Genomic DNA, 20605 nt, shown 5'->3' on the forward strand with positions numbered 1-20605 from the left:
AAGCCTTTAATGGACTGATGCGCATCAATTGGACACGAGGCACGAAGCTTCGGTAAAAGAAGGCTTTTATTAACTAACAATGGAACTAACAGAACTTTAACACACTATCCCAGACTGAAGAGGTCCCACCCGAGCAGGGGGTCTTATACCTCTCCCAGGAGGCGGAGCCCGACTGGGATGTGCCACAACAGTAACAACCACAGGTGTATCAATCCCACCCTAGCCCAACAACAACATTAGAACAACCCAACAACAACATTAGAACAATCCCACAGTGGGAACCAACGATGGTTCACCACATTCACCCCTCCTTTGAGAACAAAGGCTGGCGGGGTACGAAAACAGACTAAAATGTCAACAGATTATAAGTCCAGACGGTCTGGAGGACCGCACCGTCGTTGTGACCTCCTCAATACCGGCGGTGACACCGGAGCAGGTGCTTGCGGTGGCGTTCTCCCCAAAACAGCGTCCAGCTGTTCTCCCACGGACTCACAGGCCGGTTGACCCTGGTGAAGCGGTAGTGCAGGGGATCCCGATACATTCTGCGATGGCGCCGATCTTCGGGGCTCAGGCAAGCTGTGCATTGGAGTAAAACTGTTAAGCACTGGTCCTGGTGCTGTCCGCGCCACGTCCGGGGGAGAAATAAGGGATAAGGAATTCGTCACTGGGGGTATGGGAGCGACAGGAGTTGCTACGTCCCCTGCGGGCGCCAGGTCTCGGATCGAGACTGTGTCCTCTCGCCCGTCAGGATATGCCACATAGGCATACTGAGGGTTGGCGTGGAGGAGGTGGACCTGTTCGACCAAGGGGTCGGACTTGCGGGCCCTTACATGTCGCCGTAGAAGGTCGGGTCCTGGGTACGTCAACCAGGCTGGTAAAGATATCCCCGAGGACGACTTCCGAGGGAATGAGAACATCCTCTCGTGGGGAGTAGCATTGATTGCCGTACACAGGAGGGAGCGAATGGAGTGAAGCGCATCAGGGAGGACCTCCTGCCAACGGGAGACTGGAAGGCCCCTGGACTTCAGCGCCAATAGGACAGCCTTCCAGACTGTAGCATTCTCTCTTTCCACCTGTCCATTACCCCTAGGGTTGTAACTCGTGGTCCTACTAGAGGCAATCCCGTATGAGAGCAGGAATTGCCTCAAGTCATTACTCATGAACGACGAGCCCCTGTCGCTATGGATATAGCTGGGGTACCCGAACAGGGTAAAAAGATCACGGAATGCCTTGATCACCGTGGCAGTCGACGTGTCCGCGCAGGGGACAACAAACGGGAACCGGGAGTACTCATCTATTATGTTCAGAAAGTACACGTTCCGATCTGTTGAGGGAAGGGGGCCCTTAAAATCCACACTCAGCCTCTCGAAGGGGCGAGTGGCCTTGACCAAATGTGCCCGGTCAGGTCGGTAAAAGTGCGGTTTGCATTCCGCGCAAATCCGACAGCTCCTTGTCACCGACCTGACGTCCTCCACCGAGTAAGGCAGGTTGCGGGCTTTGATAAAGTGGTAGAGCCGAGTGACCCCAGGATGGCACAGGTCATTATGGAGGGCGTTCAAGCGATCCTCCTGCGTAGTAGCGCATGTTCCGCGCGAGAGGGCATCCGAGGGCTCATTGAGTTTCCCTGGACGATACATGATATCGTAGTTATAGGTGGAGAGTTCAATTCTCCACCGCAAGATCTTATCATTCTTGATCTTGCCCCTCTGCGTGTTGTTGAACATGAACGCCACGGACCGCTGGTCCGTGATCAGGGTGAACCGCTTTCCCGCCAGGTAATGGCGCCAGTGTCTGACGGCCTCCACAATGGCCTGGGCCTCCTTTTCCACCGCTGAATGCTGAATTTTGGGGCCTTGGAGGGTGCGGGAAAAAAACGCGACGGGCCTGCCCGCCTGGTTTAGTGTGGCGGCCAGGGCGAAATCAGATGCATCGCTTTCCACCTGAAAAGGGATGGATTCGTCTACCGCGTGAATCGTGGCTTTCGCGATGTCGTGTTTCAATTCCTTGAAGGCCAATTGGGCCTCTGGCGTGAGTGGAAAAGTCGTGGACTTAATAAGCGGACGGGTTTTGTCCGCGTAGTTGGGGACCCACTGCGCATAATAGGGGAAGCCTAGGCATCTTCTCAGTGCTTTTGCGCTAGCGGGCAAGGGAAGTTCAGCAAGGGGGCGCATACGGTCTGGATCAGGGCCAATGACCCCGTTTTCCACCACGTATCCCAGGATGGCTAACCGGCGCGTACGGAATACACACTTCTCCCTGTTGTAGGTCAAATTCAGGCGAGATGCAGTGCGTAAAAAGTTCTGGAGATTTGTGTCATGGTCCTGCTGATCACGGCCGCAGATGGTGACATTATCTAGGTACGGGAAGGTAGCCCGCAGCCTGTTCTGGTCCACCATTCGGTCCATAGCACGCTGGAAGACCGAGACCCCATTGGTGACACCAAATGGAACCCTAAGAAACTGATACAGACGACCATCCGCCTCAAAGGCCGTGTAGTGTCAGTCCTCTGGGCGAATGGGGAGTTGGTGGTAGGCGGACTTAAGTTCTATGGTGGAGAACACCCGGTACTGCGCAATCTGATTGACCATATCAGATATGCGCGGGAGGGGATACGCATCCAGCTGCGTATATCGATTAATGGTCTGACTGTAATCAATGACCATCCGGGGTTTGTTCCCGCTCTTGACCACCACAACCTGTGCTCTCCACGGACTAACACTGGGCTGTATGATCCCTTCTTTGAGGAGTCGCTGAACCTCAGATCTGATGAAGATCCGATCTTCAGTGCTGTAACGCCTACTTTTAGTAGCGATGGGCTTGCAGCCTGGTACCAGATTCTTGAATAAAGAGGATGTGGTGATCTTTAATGTAGAAAGATTGCATGCGGGGCGCTTTGGACAATTTGGAGACTGCAGCTGTTCCCCTACTGTCAGCGAAGGGAGTGGCCCACCGTACTGTAGGATCACCCTCTTCATGTGGACCATAAAGTTTAGTCCGAGGAGAATTGGTGCGCAAAGATGCGGCAACACAAGGAGCCTGAATCGCTCATAAATTGTGCCTTGCACTTTCAAGGTTACTACACAACGTCCTAGCACAGGGACAGACCGGGACCTTGATGCCATAGAGATTGTCTGTTTGGCAGGTTGAATCTGGAGTCCACACCTCTTTACAGTGTCAGGGTGAATAAAGCTCTCAGTACTCCCGCTGTCAAACAGACAATAAATTGCACGACCATTTACCTGTATATCCATCATCGAACAGTCAAGCCTGTGGTGCTTAGCCTAGTTCAGGGTGATCGACGCCACCGTTGGTCCGTGAACGTCACTGCAGGCAGCTGAGGTCGATGCTGAGGACCCCTGCTGGTCGCTCATGATCATCGTCGACCAAAATGGCCACCCCCATGAATCGTACATGGGTGAGGGCGCCAAACGTAGCGACTCCTGGTGGTCATCCTCCTCCGACTCCGTCGACCGCAATGGCATCGTCCTGGACTCGCACGTGGACGAACCTCGTGAGTACTTCGACGACGATGGTGATGATCCCCGTTCTGAAGGGTCACAGGCCGCACTGCCGTTCTTGGGCTTCGATCTGCACACCTTTGCATAATGCCCCTTTTTACCGCATAGGTTACAGACTACCACTTTAGTGGGACACTTTTGTCGTGGATGCTTGGCTCCTCCGCAGAAGTAGCACTGCGGGCCGCATGGGGCTGCAGCCGTCGTCGGGTCCACATGGGAGCACGCCATAACACTGCACTTCGAGCCCGTGGGGCGAGGAGGGATTTGCGACTGCTCCTGCCACATTGTCTCCACGTGGTCCTCCGGATACAGGACCAAGCTCTTCGAAGCCGCCTCAAGCATTTCAGCTAATTCCATGGCTTGGGTCAGGTTGAGATTTCCCTTTTCTAGCAGCTTGAGACGGATGTATGAAGACCCGACCCCGGCCACAAACGCATCTCGGGCGAGGTCGTACATGTACTGCTCAGCCGACACAGCTTTGCAGTCACAGCCCCTGGCTAGCTGCAAGAGCTCATTGGCGTAATCCTCCATGGTTTCGCCCGACTGCCGACGTCGTGTAGCGAGGTGGTAACGAGCGTGGATCTCGTTGGGAGGTTTCGTATAGCACTTTTTTAAAAGCTCGAGGGCCCTCGGGTAAGTGGTGGCCGCACGGATCGCGAGGTAGACTGTGTCGCTTACCCTCGCATGGAGGGCCCGGAGTCTGTCATCATCTGTGGTGACCGCTGCGGAGGCTGCCAGGTAATCTTCAAAACACTTCAGCCAGTGGTCGAAGGTGTTAGAAGCGCCCACCGCACGTGGATCTAACGTCAGACGTTCTGGCTTTAGGATTTGCTCCATACGCTCCTTTCTTTTTTTCTTCCGTCGAGAGCTTAATGTTAGTTAATAAAATTGATGCGCATCAATTGGACACGAGGCACGAAGCTTCGGTAAAAGAAGGCTTTTATTAACTAACAATGGAACTAACAGAACTTTAACACACTATCCCAGACTGAAGAGGTCCCGCCCGAGCAGGGGGTCTTATACCTCTCCCAGGATCTTTCTGGGTGATCACAAGAAAGGTGGTGCATGCAAATATATTTCTACACCAGGATGAGGCAGGACTTGTTTCCCATTTTCTTTGGCTCTGTTTCTCCCAAGGGCTGAGATGTGCCACAACAGTAACAACCACAGGTGTATCAATCCCACCCTAGCCCAACAACAACATTAGAACAACCCAACAACAACATTAGAACAATCCCACAGTGGGAACCAACGATGGTTCACCACATGGACTTAAAAATAGGCAAAGGGTGATAAAAGGTGTAGAACAGATAGGGGACCAAATAGGCTTTTCGTGTATGCAGGCAGAGACCATGAGTGAGGTATTAAGTGAGACACAACAAAGAATGTCATAGAATAAACAACACAAACAGCCCTTTTGGCCAAAATCAACCTAATCTCAACCCTTGAACATATCTTTCCATTTCCCTTTCTCTCATGTATTTGTGCAGTTTCAGTTTGGAAGTATGTAAACTAGTGCCTCAATCGCTTCTCCTACTCATACCTTTCACATTCTAACTTTTCTCCGAGTAGCAAAATTTCTCCTTGTTTCCTTATTGAACTCATTTCAAGTTATTTCTAACATTATTTGTCAGGATAATATCATATTCAAATATCTGATTAACTTCAAAAATACCTCTTGTTTCCCACATAGAAGTGAACATTTCCTTGTTCATGGAGGGCCTGTGCACACAAACTCTTCTGCCCATTCATTCGAAGCAGCTCTATTTAAACCAGAATAAGAGAAATGTTATCAAGTTCTAATACAGCTGATTTTAAACATGTAAAGCTGAATTTTGTTTCGAATCTATTATGGCTCATAGTGATCCACCGGCATTTCTCTATGTTCCAGTGCTGCTTCAGTGAATGCATTTTGAGCCTTTAATTCTCTTTCTTTTTATTCCCATAATTTTTCTGGGTGATCACAAGAAAGGTGGTGCATGCAAATATATTTCTACACCAGGATGAGGCAGGACTTGTTTCCCATTTTCTTTGGCTCTGTTTCTCCCAAGGGCTGAGATTGATCCTGGAGTGTGGGTTCCACAGATGTCAACAAGCCTTCGAGAGCCCAGATTACGATTGTTAACAGTTTGACTGTGTGGGTATCACAAAAAAGCCTCAACCTATCCTGATATGCACTTTAAAGTGAAAGTCACTGGAGAGTATTCTGGAAAGAACAGAAGAAATAGGAGTAGGCCATCTAGCCCCTCGAGCCTGCCCCGCCATTCAATAAGATCATGGCTGATCTGATAGTGGTTTAGTTCCACTTACCCGCCCGCTCACCATAACCCTTAATTCCCTTATTGATCAGAAATCTATCTACCTGTGACTTAAACATATTTAACAAGGTAGCCTCCACTGCTTCAATGGGCAGAGAATCCCAGAGATTCACTACCCTCTGAGAGGAGAAGTTCCTCCTCAACTCTGTCCTAAACTGACTCCCCCTTATTTTGAGGCTGTGTCCTCTAGTTCTTGTTTCCTTTCGAAGTGGAAAGAATCTCTCTGCCTCTACCCTGTCTAGCCCCTTCATTATCTTATATGTCTCTATAAGATCTCCCCTCAGCCTTCTAAACTCCAACGAGTACAGGCCCAATCTACTCAATCTCTCCTCATAAGCTAACCCCCTCATCTCCGGTATCAACCTGGTGAACCTTCTCTGTACTCCCTCCAAGGCCAATACATCCTTCCGCAAATAAGGGGACCAAAATTGCACACAGTACTCCAGTTGCGGCCTCACCAGTACCTTGTACAATTGCAGCAAGATCTCCCTGCTTTTATACTCCATCCCCTTCGTGATAAAGGCCAACATTCCATTTGCCTTCTTGATCACCTGCTGCACCTGCAAACTGGGTTTCTGCGATTCATGCACAAGGACCCCCAGGTCCCTCTGCACAATCGCATGTTGTAATTTTTCACCATTTAAATAATAGTCCATTTTACTATTATTCCTTCCAAAGTGGATAACCTCACACTTGTCAACGTTATACTCCATCTGCCAGATCCTCGCCCACTCACTCAGCCTATCCAAATATCTCTGCAGACTTTCCGCATCCTCCACGCAATTTGCTTTCCCACTCATTTTTGTGTCATCCGCAAACTTTGTTACCCTACACTCGGTGCCCTCCTCCAGATCGTCTATGTATCTGGTAAATAGTTGAGGCCCCAGCACCGATCCCTGCGGCACGCCACTAGTCACCAACTGCCAACCAGAAAAGCACCCATTTATTCCAACTTTCTGCTTCCTGCTAAATAGCCAATCCTCAATCCACGCTAACACTTTATCCCCAACTCCGTGTACCCTAATCTTCTGCAGCAACCTTTTGTGAGGCACCTTATCAAATGCCTTCTGGAAATCCAAAAACACCACATCCACCAGTTCCCCTCTGTCAACCGCACTAGTGACATCTTCATAAAAATCCAGTAAATTCGTCAAACACGACTTTCCCTTCATGAATCCATGCTGCGTCTGCTTGATTGAACCATTTTTTTCCAGGTGTCCTGCTATTTCTTCTTTAATGATGGATTCCAGCAATTTCCCAACTACGGACGTTAAGCTAACCGACCTGTAGTTACCCACCTTTTGTCTACCTCCTTTTTTAAACAGTGGCGTCACATTAGCTGTTTTCCAATCAGCCGGTACTTCCCCAGAGTTCAGCGAATTTTGATAAATTACAACCAACGCACCTGCTATTACTTCTGCCATTTCTTTCAGTACCCTGGGATGCATTCCATAAGGGAACCCTAACTTGTTAGAATGTAACCGGTGACAACTTTGTATTGAATGTAATGTGACCAATGGGAACAAGATGCAAGGGTCAGCTGACCCAGTAAACCATTGAACCAATTACAGAGTGATGTAATAGTCAGCTGACCAGCTGATTCACTATAAATAAGAATGTGTAGAATTGTGGGGAGTTTGCAGTAATGATGTTTCTTTATTAAACCCTTTCTTTGATTTATTAGTTTTGTTCTATTTTTATTGGCTGTATTTGAAGAGTTACTTCTGATGCAACATTGGTAGCAGAGGAAAACCCATTGTAACTTGGTGTTTGTTTTTGAAGAAGTGCTACAACTATGGCAGACAGTAGAAGTAAATCAGTGGGATTAGATTGTCCCTGTCTTTTCACATACCAAACCATATCGGCAATGGAAGGCAGAAGTGGAATTGTGGACCCTTGTTACCTTACTTTTTTGTCAGTATCGAGGTATGACATTAGCTTTGTCGCTTCCAATTAGGAGCAAGATAAGGAGCAAAGTACTTTCCGATTGGACAGCAGATGCCCTGAATAAAGAAGGGCTACAGCTCCTGCTATAATACCTAGATAGGTTTCACCAGAAAGATGAGTTCTAGGAGAATTATGAAGGATGGGTGATGTTTGACAGGATTAGGAGACAGGATACGCAGTCCATGGAAGAGCATATCATAGATTTTGATAGGAGCCGTAACAGGCTAATTAAATTTCATTTGGAGATTCCAGATGCTGTATTGGCCTTTAAGTTGTTGGACTGTGCATGTCTGTCGCACATGGATACTCTTTTAGTCATGGCTGGGATACAATTAAGGGATACAATTAATTATGAATGAACACCGCTCGACAATCACCAGGCAAGACTGTTCTCTTCCTGTTGGGGAGCACTTCAGCGGTCACGGGCATTCGGCCTCTGATATTCAGAGAAATCATAGAAACCCTACAGTGCAGAAGGAGGCCATTCGGCCCATCGAGTCTGCACCGACCACAATCCTACCCAGGCCCTACCCCCACATATTTTACCCGCTAATCCCTCTAACCTACGCATCCCAGGACTCTAAGGGGCAATTTTTTTTAACCTGGCCAATCAACCTAACCCGCACATCTTTGGACTGTGGGAGGAAATTTGCTGACGACACCAAGGTAGGTGGTGTTGTGGATAGTTTGGAGGGATGTCAGAAGTTGCAGCGAGACATAGATAGAATGCAAGACTGGGCGGAGAAGTGGCAGATGGACTTCAACCCAGATAAGTGTGTAGTGATCCATTTTGGCAGATCCAATGGGATGAAGCAGCAGTATAATATGAAGGGTACCATTCTTAGCAGTGTAGAGGATCAGAAGGACCTTGGGGTCCGGGTCCATAGGACTCTTAAATCGGCCTCGCAGGTGGAAGATGCGGTCAAGAAGGTGTACGGCGTACTAGCCTTCATTAATCGAGGGATTGAGTTTAGGAGTCGGGAGATAATGCTGCAGCTTTATAGGACCCTGGTTAGACCCCACTTGGAGTACTGCGCGCAGTTCTGGTCACCTCATTACAGGAAAGATGTTGAAGCCATTGAAAGGGTGCAGAGGAGATTTACAAGGATGTTGCCTGGATTGGGGGGCATGCCTTATGAGGATAGGTTGAGGGAGCTTGGTCTCTTCTCCCTGGAGAGACGAAGGATGAGAGGTGACCTGATAGAGGTTTACAAGATGTTGAGAGGTCTGGATAGGGTAGACTCTCAGAGGCTATTTCCAAGGGCTGAAATGGTTGCTACGAGAGGACACAGGTTTAAGGTGCTGGGGGGTAGGTACAGAGGAGATGTCAGGGGTAAGTTTTTCACTCAGAGGGTGGTGGGTGAGTGGAATCGGCTGCCGTCGGTGGTGGTGGAGGCAAACTCGTTGGGGTCTTTTAAGAGACTTCTGGATGAGTACATGGGATTTAATGGGATTGAGGGCTATAGATAGGCCTAGAGGTAGGGATATGATCGGCGCAACTTGTGGGCCGAAGGGCCTGTTTGTGCTGTGGCTTTCTATGTTCTATGTTCTATGAAACCGGAGCACCCGGAGGAAACCCACGCAGACACGAGGAGAATGTGCAAACTCCACACAGACAGTGACCCGAGCCGGGAATCGAACCCGGGACCCTGGAGCTGTGAAGCAGCAGTGCTAACCACTGTGCTACCGTGCCGCCCCATTATTCGGGTAAGCGTTCTCCAAGGCGGCCTTCGCGACACACGACAGCGCAGAGTCGCTGAGCAGAAACTGATAGCCAAGTTCCGCACACACGAGGACGGCCTCAACCGGGATATTGGGTTCATGTCACACTATTTGTAACCCCCACAGTTGCGTGGACCTGCAGAGTTTCACTGGCTGTCTTGTCTGGAGACAATACACATCTTTTTAGCCTGTCTTGATGCCCTCTCCACTCACATTGTTTTGTTTCTTAAAGACTTGATTAGTTGCAAGTATTCGCATTCCAACCATTATTCATGTAAATTGAGTCTGTGTCTTTATAAGCTCTGTTTGTGAACAGAATTCCCACTCACCTGAAGAAGGGGCTTAGAGCTCCGAAAGCTTGTGTGGCTTTTGCTACCAAATAAACCTGTTGGACTTTAACCTGGTGTTGTTAAACTTCTTACTGTGTTTACCCCAGTCCAACGCCGGCATCTCCACATCATACAATTAAGGGGAACAGAGCTCCTCTTCGATCAGATGGCAGCATCATTAAAAAAGTTTTTTGGGAAACAATCCTTCCCCGCCACCTTGTTCAATGCAGACCGGAATGCCATAGCGCCCTGAACAGAGGAGTCAATGATGACTCAACTGCGTGCCAGACCAAATGGTACACGAAGGCCTTTAAACAGAGACAGTTACATTAATAACAGATCTGGTGTCAAATGGTTATAACCGATTTGAAAATGGGGAAAGGAGACGCACATGGGGTACTGATAAAAGACGTTTAAATCGAAGGAATGCTAGAGGGATTAGGAATCACTGTTTCCAATGTGATTCCCCCATACCACTACATTGTAAACTGTCCGAAAAGAAGAAATCAGGTCTTTGAAACCACATGTGACACAGAATACGTGGAAACCAACAGTGACGAGGGTAAGGACCAGGAAGGCATTGCTTTGGTGGCAGAAAAGTTGAGTCCCATAATGAGTGTTCTGATGATAGACTCTTTCAACTGTGCTGTTTTAGAGAGTGGATGTACGTCCGCTATCTGTAGCCAAGATTGGCTAGATCGGTATTTAGGGTCTCTTGATCATAAAGACTGAAAGAAAGTAAAAGAACAAGATACTTCCACCTGCTTTAGATTTGGCGACTTTAACGTTCTCCAAAAGGTTGGTACTTCCCTGTAGGATTGCGGGAATCAGTTTATTTATAAGTACAGATGTAGTTTCCACTGATATACCTTTGTTGTTAAGCAGGTATGTGATTGAAGAAAGCTCAGATGACCATCGATTTGAAACAGGATAAAACTATGGACCTACATTTTACAAGATCTGGCCATTATTGTCTTCCTTTAAGTGAACCGAAATTATCAGACCAAAGGATTCATGAGGCACTAGTGTCGCTAACAGACAACAGCACGATGGACAAAAAGAAGATTATTCTGAAACTCCATAAGCAGTTTGGTCATCCAGCACCACAGAGGCTGAGAGCACTGCTGCAGGATGCAGGTGTGCTGGACAAAGGGTATAATGATCTCATAGAACAAATATCAGCCCAGTGTGAAATTTGCATAAAATATAGAAGGACATCCCCACGTCCCGTCGTGAGTCTAACACTAGCACGAGATTTCAATGATGTAGTGGCGATGGACCTGAAGATATGGGACAAGGACAAAGGTGTCTATCTGTTGCACTTTGTGGACATGGCCACCCGGTTTAGCATATCCACGGTGATTACAGCAAAGATAAAAAGACCATTTTTGATAAAATTATGGCCCACAGGATTGGGGGCACCGTCTAAATTTTGGACAGACAATGGGGGCGAATTCGCAAATGATGAGTTTCAAGATATGTGTGAAAATTTAAATATTGTAGTAATGCGCACTGCAGCAGAGAGCCCATTCAGCAATGGCCTCTGTGAAAGGAATTACGCAGTTATAGAAGACATGTTGCATAAAAGTTTGGCAGATCAACCGGGCTGTAAATTGCAGGTTGCATTAGCATGGGCAGTGCATGCGGAAAATTTGTTACAAATGGTGGGGGGCTATAGTCCATACCAGCTGGTATACGGGAGGAATCCAAAGTTGCCGTCGGTAATAACAGATGTTCTCCTGGTGCTAGAAGGGACAAGCATTAGCTCCATGTTTTCTGCACACTTAAACGCTATGCATGCAGGGAGAAAGGCCTTCATTAAGGCTGAGGTTTCAGAATGGATAAGAAGGTCCATAAGGCATCGCACAAGACCATTGGGGGTATACTTTGAGAAAGGGGATAGGATCTACTATAATAGTGGAAAGGGCCTGGGAAAGTGATAGGAACAGACGGCAAGGTAGTTATAGCACAACATGGTAACCAGACAGCGCGAGCCCACGCTTCAAGAGCAGTGGGACTTGGGTATGAATCTGGAGCATCTGAGCAAGATGCAGGAGGCACCTCACATGCACATACTGAGTCATTATGAGGATCAGTCAACAATAGATGAGAGGGAATCTGATGATCAACAAAGTACCAGTGAAGTAGGGAATGAAGCTGCTACTTCAAAGGTTCAGCTACCCAAAGTAGGCACAGTGGTATCATACATACCCAAAGGGTCAGAAGAGTGGAGAGAGGCCACGACAATCGGGAAAGCAGGAAAGGCCTCAGGAAAGTACAAACACTGGCTCAACATCCAAGAGCGAGGGCAAGAAGCCAAAGCTATAGATTGGGAAAATGGGGTGGACAGATGGAAACAAAAAAAGCGAGACCTAAGTCCTGAGGATGAGACAGTAAGCATTCGTGAACCCAGGAAAAAGTCATGAATCTGTGACCGAAGGTGTGTCAACAGAGAACAGCGGTCTGGAAGTAGCAGCCCTGACAGAAACAGACACGGCAGTAGAGGCCGGAGTTTAATGAGGAAGGCTAGGAATCAAACCAATGATAGGAATAGGAGCAGAAGCCCCATGATAAGGGAGTATTGATAGCTGCAAACAAAATGGAGCTTGCGGTAGAAAGAGAAGCCAAACAAAGGGAGCTGGACAGTTGGAAGGAGTTTGGGGTGTGCACCAAGGTACCAGATGAAAGGCAGCCTGCTTTGCCCCATAGTCGGTTTGCACAGAAAGTTTTGCAAGATGGAACATATGAAGCTAACGTCAGATTAGTAGCGCCTGGGTATGAGGAATATTTGGATGGGAGAAACATTAGGGTTGATTCATCCACAGCCAAGGAAAATGACACCAAAATTTTTTTTTTCTGTTCTAGCCTCCATTCAATTGATATCAAAGCAGCATTTCTGCAGGGTGAAACATTTCAGAGGTTATTTTGAGGCCACCCAAAGAAGCAGGTAATACACAGGGACATTTGTGGAAATGGAACATATGGGTTAAGTGATGCATCAAGGGTTTGGTATTTCTCTGTATGATCTGTATTGTTGAAGACCAGCTGTGTCCAGTTAAAAGCAGATCCAGCAATGTTTTACTGGAAGGCTAAAGGAAAATTAACTGGAATTTTTATAATGCATGTGGATGAATTCCTCTGGGGTCACACAGAAGAATTTGTAAAAAGGATAATAGAGAAGCTGAAAACACAAAGTAGAGAGTCCAGCAGCTGGTGCTTTTCGATATCTTGGTCTTTATCCGACAAATCTTGTGTAACAATGTGTCAACAGGGATATCTAAACAGTATTAATCCCGTTTCCATCACCAGAGAAAAGTCAATGGGGGGAAAAAGAGGAAGGGGCCAACGAAAAAGAAACCGAGTTGTTGAGGGGTATGATAGGACAGCTAAATTGGCTATGCACACAGACAAGACCAGGTGGGAGCTATAATGTCCTGGAGCTCAATAATATGTTGAAGCGCACCATAGTCAGAGATCCTGCAGGCTAATAAAACATGAAAAAAGTTAGAATTAGGGAAGTGTGTAATTAAATTCCGGCACTAGGAGAACCGGAAGATGTGAACTTGGTTGTGTTTAATGATGCTTCACCTGCCAATCTACCAGATAGACATTCGAGCGGTGCTGGATTCATAATATTCCTGGGAGGTAAGGAAGGAAAATGTTGCCCCTTGGCCTGGGAAGCAAAGACAATAAGAAGGGTGGTCAAAAGCATACTGGCGGCTGAAACCCGAGCGTTAGTGGAAGCGTTGGATATGGGGATATATTTATCAGACACATCAACAAAATTATTTTTTATGGGCACATTGGGTAAGAAAGTACCAACTGAGTGTTATATGGACAATGTTCACTCAACGAAAAGTGTAGTGGAAAGAAGATTAAGAACTGATAAAAGGCTTTGACAAAGGGTCATCTGGACTCAAAACATCAGTTCCTTTCTCTCCTTATAGATGCTGCCCGACCTGCTGAGATTTTCCAACATTTTCTCTTTTGGTTTCAGATTAAGAACTGATTTGGCCAGTATTAAGCAAATGTTGAAAAACAAGGAAGTTTCCAAACTTAACTGAGTCGGTGCAAATCTACAGGTATCCGACTGTCTTACAAAAAGGGGTGCAGGTACTGGCAAGTTATTAAGAATACTGGAGGATGGTTGTCCTAAATTATTTTGAAAAGGAAACAAAGGGAATTTGTTAGAATGTAACCATAGAAAATTACAGCTCAAACTGGCCTTTTGGCCCTCCTTGTCTGTGCCGAACCATTTTTTTGCGTGGTCCCACTGACCTGCACTTGGAGCATATCCCTCCACACCCCTCTCATCCATGAACCAGTCCAAGTTTTTCTTAAATGTTAAAAGTGACCCCGCATTTACCACTTTATCCGGCAGCTCATTCCACACTCCCACCACTCTCTGCGTGAAGAAGCCCCCCTAATATTCCCTTTAAACTTTTTTCCTTTTACCCTTAACCCATGCCCTCTGGTTTTTTTCTCCCCCAGCCTCAGTGAAAAAAGCCTGCTTGCATTCACTCTATCTATACCCATCAAAATCTTATACACCTCTATCAAATCTCCCCTCATTCTTCTACGCTCCAGGGAATAAAGTCCCAACCTATTCAATCTCTCACTGTAACTCAGCTTCTCAAGTCCTGGCAACATCCTTGTGAACCTTCTCTGCACTCTTTCAACCTTATTTACATCCTTCCTGTAACTAGGTGACCAAAACTGTACACAATACTCTAAATTCGGCCTCACCAAGGCCATACTCGATACTCCGATTGATAAAAGCCAATGTACCAAAGGCACTCTTTACGACCCTATCCACCTGTGACGTCACTTTTAGGGAATTATGTACCTGTATTCCCAGATCCCTCTGTTCAACTGCACTTCTCAGATATCTTGGTCTTCAAGATATCAAAACTAGTGACAACTTTGGTCACATTACATCCAATACAACGGGAGATGCAAGGGTCAGCTGACCCAATAAACCATGGAACCAATAACAGAGGGATGTCATAGTCAGCTGACCAGCCGATTCACTATAAATAAGGAACTATGTAGAATTGTGGGGAGCTTGGATTGGCCCAGGGCGAGGCCCCAAGTTTGGAGTAATGATGTTTCTTTATTAAACCCTTTCTTTAATTTATTTGTTGGAGTAAGTTTTGTTGTATTTTCATTAGCTGCATTTTGAAGAGTTCCTTCTGAAGAAACACAACTCATTTTCCATTCTGTTACTCAAAAGCAAACTAATCAATTAGACCTTTATTTCTGTCCAAATTAGTTAAGCAAACTAACTAGACTATTCACAGAATCTATGGTCACTCAATGCAATAGTATACAATGCATGTCCCCACCCTCCCATGCAAATGGTTGTTACTTTTTAAGAAACAAATAGCTAGGAGGGGCATTTTGGATACTTGTGGATTGGAATCATTTTAAAATTTCTGTTGGTTTGTGGATTTTGCAACAGTGACCATTGCACCTAATCTGTATAAATGCACACCCAGCAAAGCACTAACATTGTATATTTCCTAAAATTAAAATTCAATGAGGGCACACAGTATTTTTGTGGTTAATTAAACTATTTACTGGAAAGTTTGTGTATTTTGAGAGTTTCTCTGTTAGCCTATGCTTATGATTAGAATACCCAAAGTGTCTTGTTCATCTTCAGACATTTGGGTACCATCAGCACAAATACAATATAATGGATATATAAAAGTTCTGCTATCATATTGATTGATACTTCTAGGTATACTGTCATGCACCATTAAAAGTAGAAGATAATGTGCATATCTTACCAATGGTATTCGCATAAGATGAAATCACAAGTGGAATCTGTGACGAAGGCAGCGGCTTACACAAGATGTAATCAAAATCACGAAAGTCTTCATTTGACAGGTCAGCAGGCTTGGAACTTTCAATAGCTACTGATGATGCAATGAACCCAACAGTTCCAGGTACACGTTTCATGTCTTTCCGTTCTAAAATGTAAGCAGAGGGAGCTTCAGTCTTTTACTACAGCTCTTAATGCAATGTGAGAATGATCTTATCTTGTGAAAGCTACAACATTTGATTGTAGACAAATGTCATTCCAATTATCACACTGAAAATAAAGTTATTGGGTAATTCATCCTTATGTGATGCATATGATTTTCTTATTACTGAACATTATACCTATACCCTAAATATTATGGGGTGTCTAAATTAGATACATCCTGCAAACAGGCAGGGGGACTACAATGCACAATTACCCCACCTCTGCTAAAAGCAAATTATTGTGGATGCTGGAATCTGAAACCAAAAGAGAAAATGCTGTAAAATCTCAGCAGGTCTGGCAGCATCTGTAAGGAGAGAAAAGAGCTGATGTTTCGAGTCCTGATGACTCTTTGTCAAAGCTGCAAATCAAATCAAGAACTGAAAGCTTTTTTTTCTGCGACATACCTAGCTCCTCCATTAACCACTATCACATGATGCTGTCAATCAACATAATCAAAAACCCCAGGGGAAACGTCTAGCACGCTATAGGGTTTTTTTGTGGGACATGGGCATTGCTGGCTTGCCAGCATTTATTCCCCATCCCTATATCTTCTAACATCTAAGCAAGCAAATTCAATAATACTATAGTCCAGTTCAGTCTTTCTTCCCCAACATTGAACATTCCATCCTTGCAAATCAAAGTTGTGATAAAACATCTACATTCACATTCTCTCTCTCTGCCACATGTATAATCTTCAAATTAAACAGCTGTAACAATAAGCTCCATCTAAACAGTCTTGCATTATTATCTTTAAACTTCTCCAGAAACTAATGGATTATGGTCGATGCAAATAATTGTCTCTGGTGAATTGTTGGCAATGCCTCTACCAAACTCTGTCTCCTTCTCGATTGTGGAATTTTTATTTTGTGAATATTTAATTTTCTGCAAAAATAACTAATAAATCTTTCTATCCTTTTGTCATCTTCTTGTAACAGTGCCGCACCAATGCTCACATCAATGGCCGCCTTGAATAGCTTTGCATGTTTCGGTATTGCCAAAACTGGTGCAGTGGTTAACAGTTTTCAGATTGTCAAATGCCTTCAGACATTCAGACATCCACTGAAATTTCCTGTGCTTTTTCAGCAGCTCGGTCAGTGCAGCAACCGCACTGCGAACATTTAGCACGGACTTCCTGTAGAAACCGCTCATGCTCCGGAATCTCAGGACTTCTCCTTGACGATATTGGCCACTCCCCAGTAAATTCCATTTTCACATTCCGTGGGGCCTTCTGTCCGTGTCCAATTGTATAGCCTAACAATGTGACTCGGGCTTTTGCAAATTCCTTTAAATGTTCCAAATATTACTTCCATATCTGACTGAAAACCACCAGATTGCCGATGTACACGGCACAGTTACTGACTCCAGAAATTACCTTGTTGGTTAATCTTTGGAATGTTGCTGGCACGTTCTTCAATGCAAACAGCATAACTTTCAACTGGCACATTTGGTGTCACAAAAGCTGAAATCTCCTTCACCATTTCTGATAAAGGTTCCTGCCAGGATTCTTTAAGCAAATCAGGTTTGGCAATGAAATTTCCTCCTTCTACTTTTTCAATACAATCCACCAATCGAGGAATAGGATACAAATCTGACTTTGTAACTGCATTGACTTTTCCATAGTCCACACATAATCGTTGTGTACCATCACTATAGGTGAGCTCCAATCGCTGCAACTCACTTCAATCATATCATTCTTAAGCTTGCTTCAAATCTCCTTTTAAACTGTGCAAACTTTAGTGGATTGAGTCCATACAGATGTTGCTCAATTGGAACCACATTTCCTATATTTGCATCATGCACAATTACTTTGGTACTTCCGAGTTTGTTCCCAATGTGTGATTGTAACAACTCCTTCAGGACATTTTGATTTTCCCCCAGAGATAACTCAGTAATTTATCCCAATTTTTGAATACTTCCTCAAATTCAGAATCACCTGGATTTGTTTCTTCAGTCTGAGTTTCAAGTTTTGATGCGCGACAATCAAGCACGAGGTACAAGGCTTCAGCGATTGAAGGCTTTTATTGACAAACAATGGAACTATCTAAACATGAGTACACCATTCCAGACTGGAGGGGTCCCGCCTGAGCAGAGGGTCTTATACCTCTCCCAGGAGGCGGGGCCCGACCGGGATGTGCCATAACAGCATCCACCACAGGTATATTAATCCCACAGTGTAAACACCCTAGCCCAACAACAACATTATAACAACCCCACAGTGTCAACACCCTAACCCAACAGCAACATTGGAATAACCCCACAGTGGTAACCAACGATGGTTCACCACATTCACCCCTCCTTTGAAAACAAAGGCCGGCGGGGTGCGAAAACAGATTACATATATACAAAAAAATCTACAAGTCCAGACGGTCTGGAGGACCGCACCGTCGCTGTGATCTCCTCAACACCGGTTGTGACACCGGACCAGGTGCTTGCGGTGGCGTTCTCTCCAAAACAGCGTCCGGCTGTCCCCTCGAGGACTCACGGGCCGGTTGACCCTGGTGAAGCGGTGGTGCAGGGGATCCCGGTACCTTCTGTGGTGGCGCCGATCTCCGAGTCTCAGGCAAGCTGTACATGGGAGTATAACTGTTATGCACTGGTCCCGGTGCTGACCGCGCCACGTCCGGGGAAGAAATAAGTGATAGGGGATTCGTGACAGGGGGTATGGGAGCGACAGGAGTTGCTACGTCCCCTGCGGGCGCCAGGTCTCGAATCGAGACTGTGTCCTCTCGCCCGTCAGGATATGCCACATAGGCATACTGAGGGTTGGCGTGGAGGAGTTGGACCAGTTCGACCAAGGGGTCGGACTTGCGGGCCCTTACATGTCGCCGCAGAAGGACGGGTCCTGGGTACGTCAACCAGGCTGGTAAAGATATCCCCGAGGACGACTTCCGAGGGAATGAGAACATCCTCTCGTGGGGAGTAGCATTGGTTGCCGTACACAGGAGGGAGCGAATGGAATGAAGCGCATTTGGAAGGACCTCCTGCCAACGGGAGACTGGAAGGCCCCTGGACTTCAGCGCCAATAGGACAGCCTTCCAGACTGTAGCATTCTCTCTCTCCGCCTGTCCGTTGCCCCTAGGGTTGTAACTCGTGGTTCTACTAGAGGCAATCCCGTATGAGAGCAGGAATTGCCTCAAGTCGTTACTCATGAACGACGAGCCCCTGTCGCTATGTATGTAGCAGGGGTACCCGAACAGGGTAAAAAGATCATGGAATGCCTTGATCGACGTGTCCACACAGGGGACAACAAACGGGAACCGGGAGTATTCATCTATGATATTGAGAAAGTACACATTCCGGTCCGTTGAGGGAAGGGGGCCCTTAAAATCCACACTCAGCCTCTCGAAGGGGCGAGTGGCCTTGACCAATTGTGCCCGGTCAGGTCGATAAAAGTGCGGTTTGCATTCCGCGCAAATCCGACAGCTTCTCGTTACTGACCTGACATCCTCCACCGAGTAGGGCAGGTTGCGGGCTTTTATGAAGTGGTAGAGCCGAGTGACCCCAGGATGGCACAGGTCATTATGGAGGGCGTTCAAGCGGTCCGCCTGCATGGTAGCGCATGTTCCGCGCGAGAGGGCATCCGAGGGCTCATTGAGTTTCCCTGGACGATACATAATATCGTAATTATAGGTGGAGAGCTCAATTCTCCACCGCAAGATCTTGTCATTCTTGATCTTGCCCCTCTGCATATTACTGAACATAAACGCCACGGATCGCTGATCCGTGATCAGGGTGAACCGCTTCCCCGCCAGGTAATGGCGCCAGTGTCTGATGGCCTCCACAATAGCCTGGGCCTCCTTCTCCACCGCTGAATGCCGAATTTCGGGACCTTGAAGGGTGCGGGAAAAAAACGCGACGGGCCTGCCTGCCTGGTTTAGTGTGGCGGCCAGGGCGAAATCCGATGCATCACTTTCCACCTGAAAAGGGATGGATTCATCCACCGCGTGCATCGTGGCTTTCGCAATGTCGCTTTTCAAAGCCATGAAGGCCAATTGGGCCTCCGGCGTGAGTGGGAAAGTCGTGGACTTGATGAGCGGACGGGCTTTGTCCGCGTAGTTGGGGACCCACTGCGCATAATAAGAGAAGAAGCTGAGGCATCTCCTCAGTGCTTTTGCACGAGCGGGAAAGGGAAGTTCAGTAAGGGGGCGCATATGGTCTGGATCAGGGCCGATGACCCCGTTTTCCACCACGTATCCCAGGATAGCTAACCTGCGCGTACGGAACACACACTTCTCCCTGTTATAGGTCAGATTCAGGCGAGACGCAGTGCGCAAAAAGTTCTGGAGGTTTGTGTCATGGTCCTGCTGGCCATGGCCGCAGATGGTGACATTATCCAGGTACGGGAAGGTAGCCCGCAACCCGTTCTGGTCCACCATTCGGTCCATAGCACGCTGGAAGACCGAGACCCCATTGGTGACACCAAATGGAACCCTAAGAAACTGATACAGACGACCATCCGCCTCAAAAGCCGTGTATTGTCGGTCCTCTGGGCGGATGGGGAGTTGGTGGTAGGCGGACTTAAGGTCTATGGTGGAGAACACCCGGTACTGCGCAATCTGATTGACCATATCAGATATGCGCAGGAGAGGATACGCATCCAGCTGTGTATAATGATTAATGGTCTGACTGTAGTCGATGACCATCCGGGGTTTGTTCCCGCTTTTAACCACCACGACCTGTGTTCTCCACGGACTAGCACTGGGCTGTATGATCCCTTCTTTGAGGAGCCGCTGAACCTCAGAT

The 20605-nt window shown here is 46.9% G+C and overlaps 1 protein-coding gene across 1 annotated transcript in view; it reads right to left on the reverse strand.

Moving 5' to 3' along the window:
- The window catches only part of LOC144507661 (cilia- and flagella-associated protein 54-like), a 191603-nt gene extending 174263 nt beyond the window's left edge, over nt 1-17340 (reverse strand). Inside the window, exons 1-3 of the mRNA XM_078234818.1 lie at nt 17235-17340; nt 15624-15806; nt 5194-5281 (exon numbers count right to left, since the gene is read on the reverse strand). Coding sequence (XP_078090944.1) covers nt 5194-5281; nt 15624-15806; nt 17235-17340 — 377 coding nt within the window. The remainder of the gene's footprint in view (nt 1-5193; nt 5282-15623; nt 15807-17234) is intronic.
- Nucleotides 17341-20605: the final 3265 nt, after the last annotated feature.

This window comes from Mustelus asterias, chromosome 19 (assembly GCF_964213995.1).
Source record: "Mustelus asterias chromosome 19, sMusAst1.hap1.1, whole genome shotgun sequence".
In the NCBI taxonomy this organism is placed as follows: domain Eukaryota; kingdom Metazoa; phylum Chordata; class Chondrichthyes; order Carcharhiniformes; family Triakidae; genus Mustelus; species Mustelus asterias.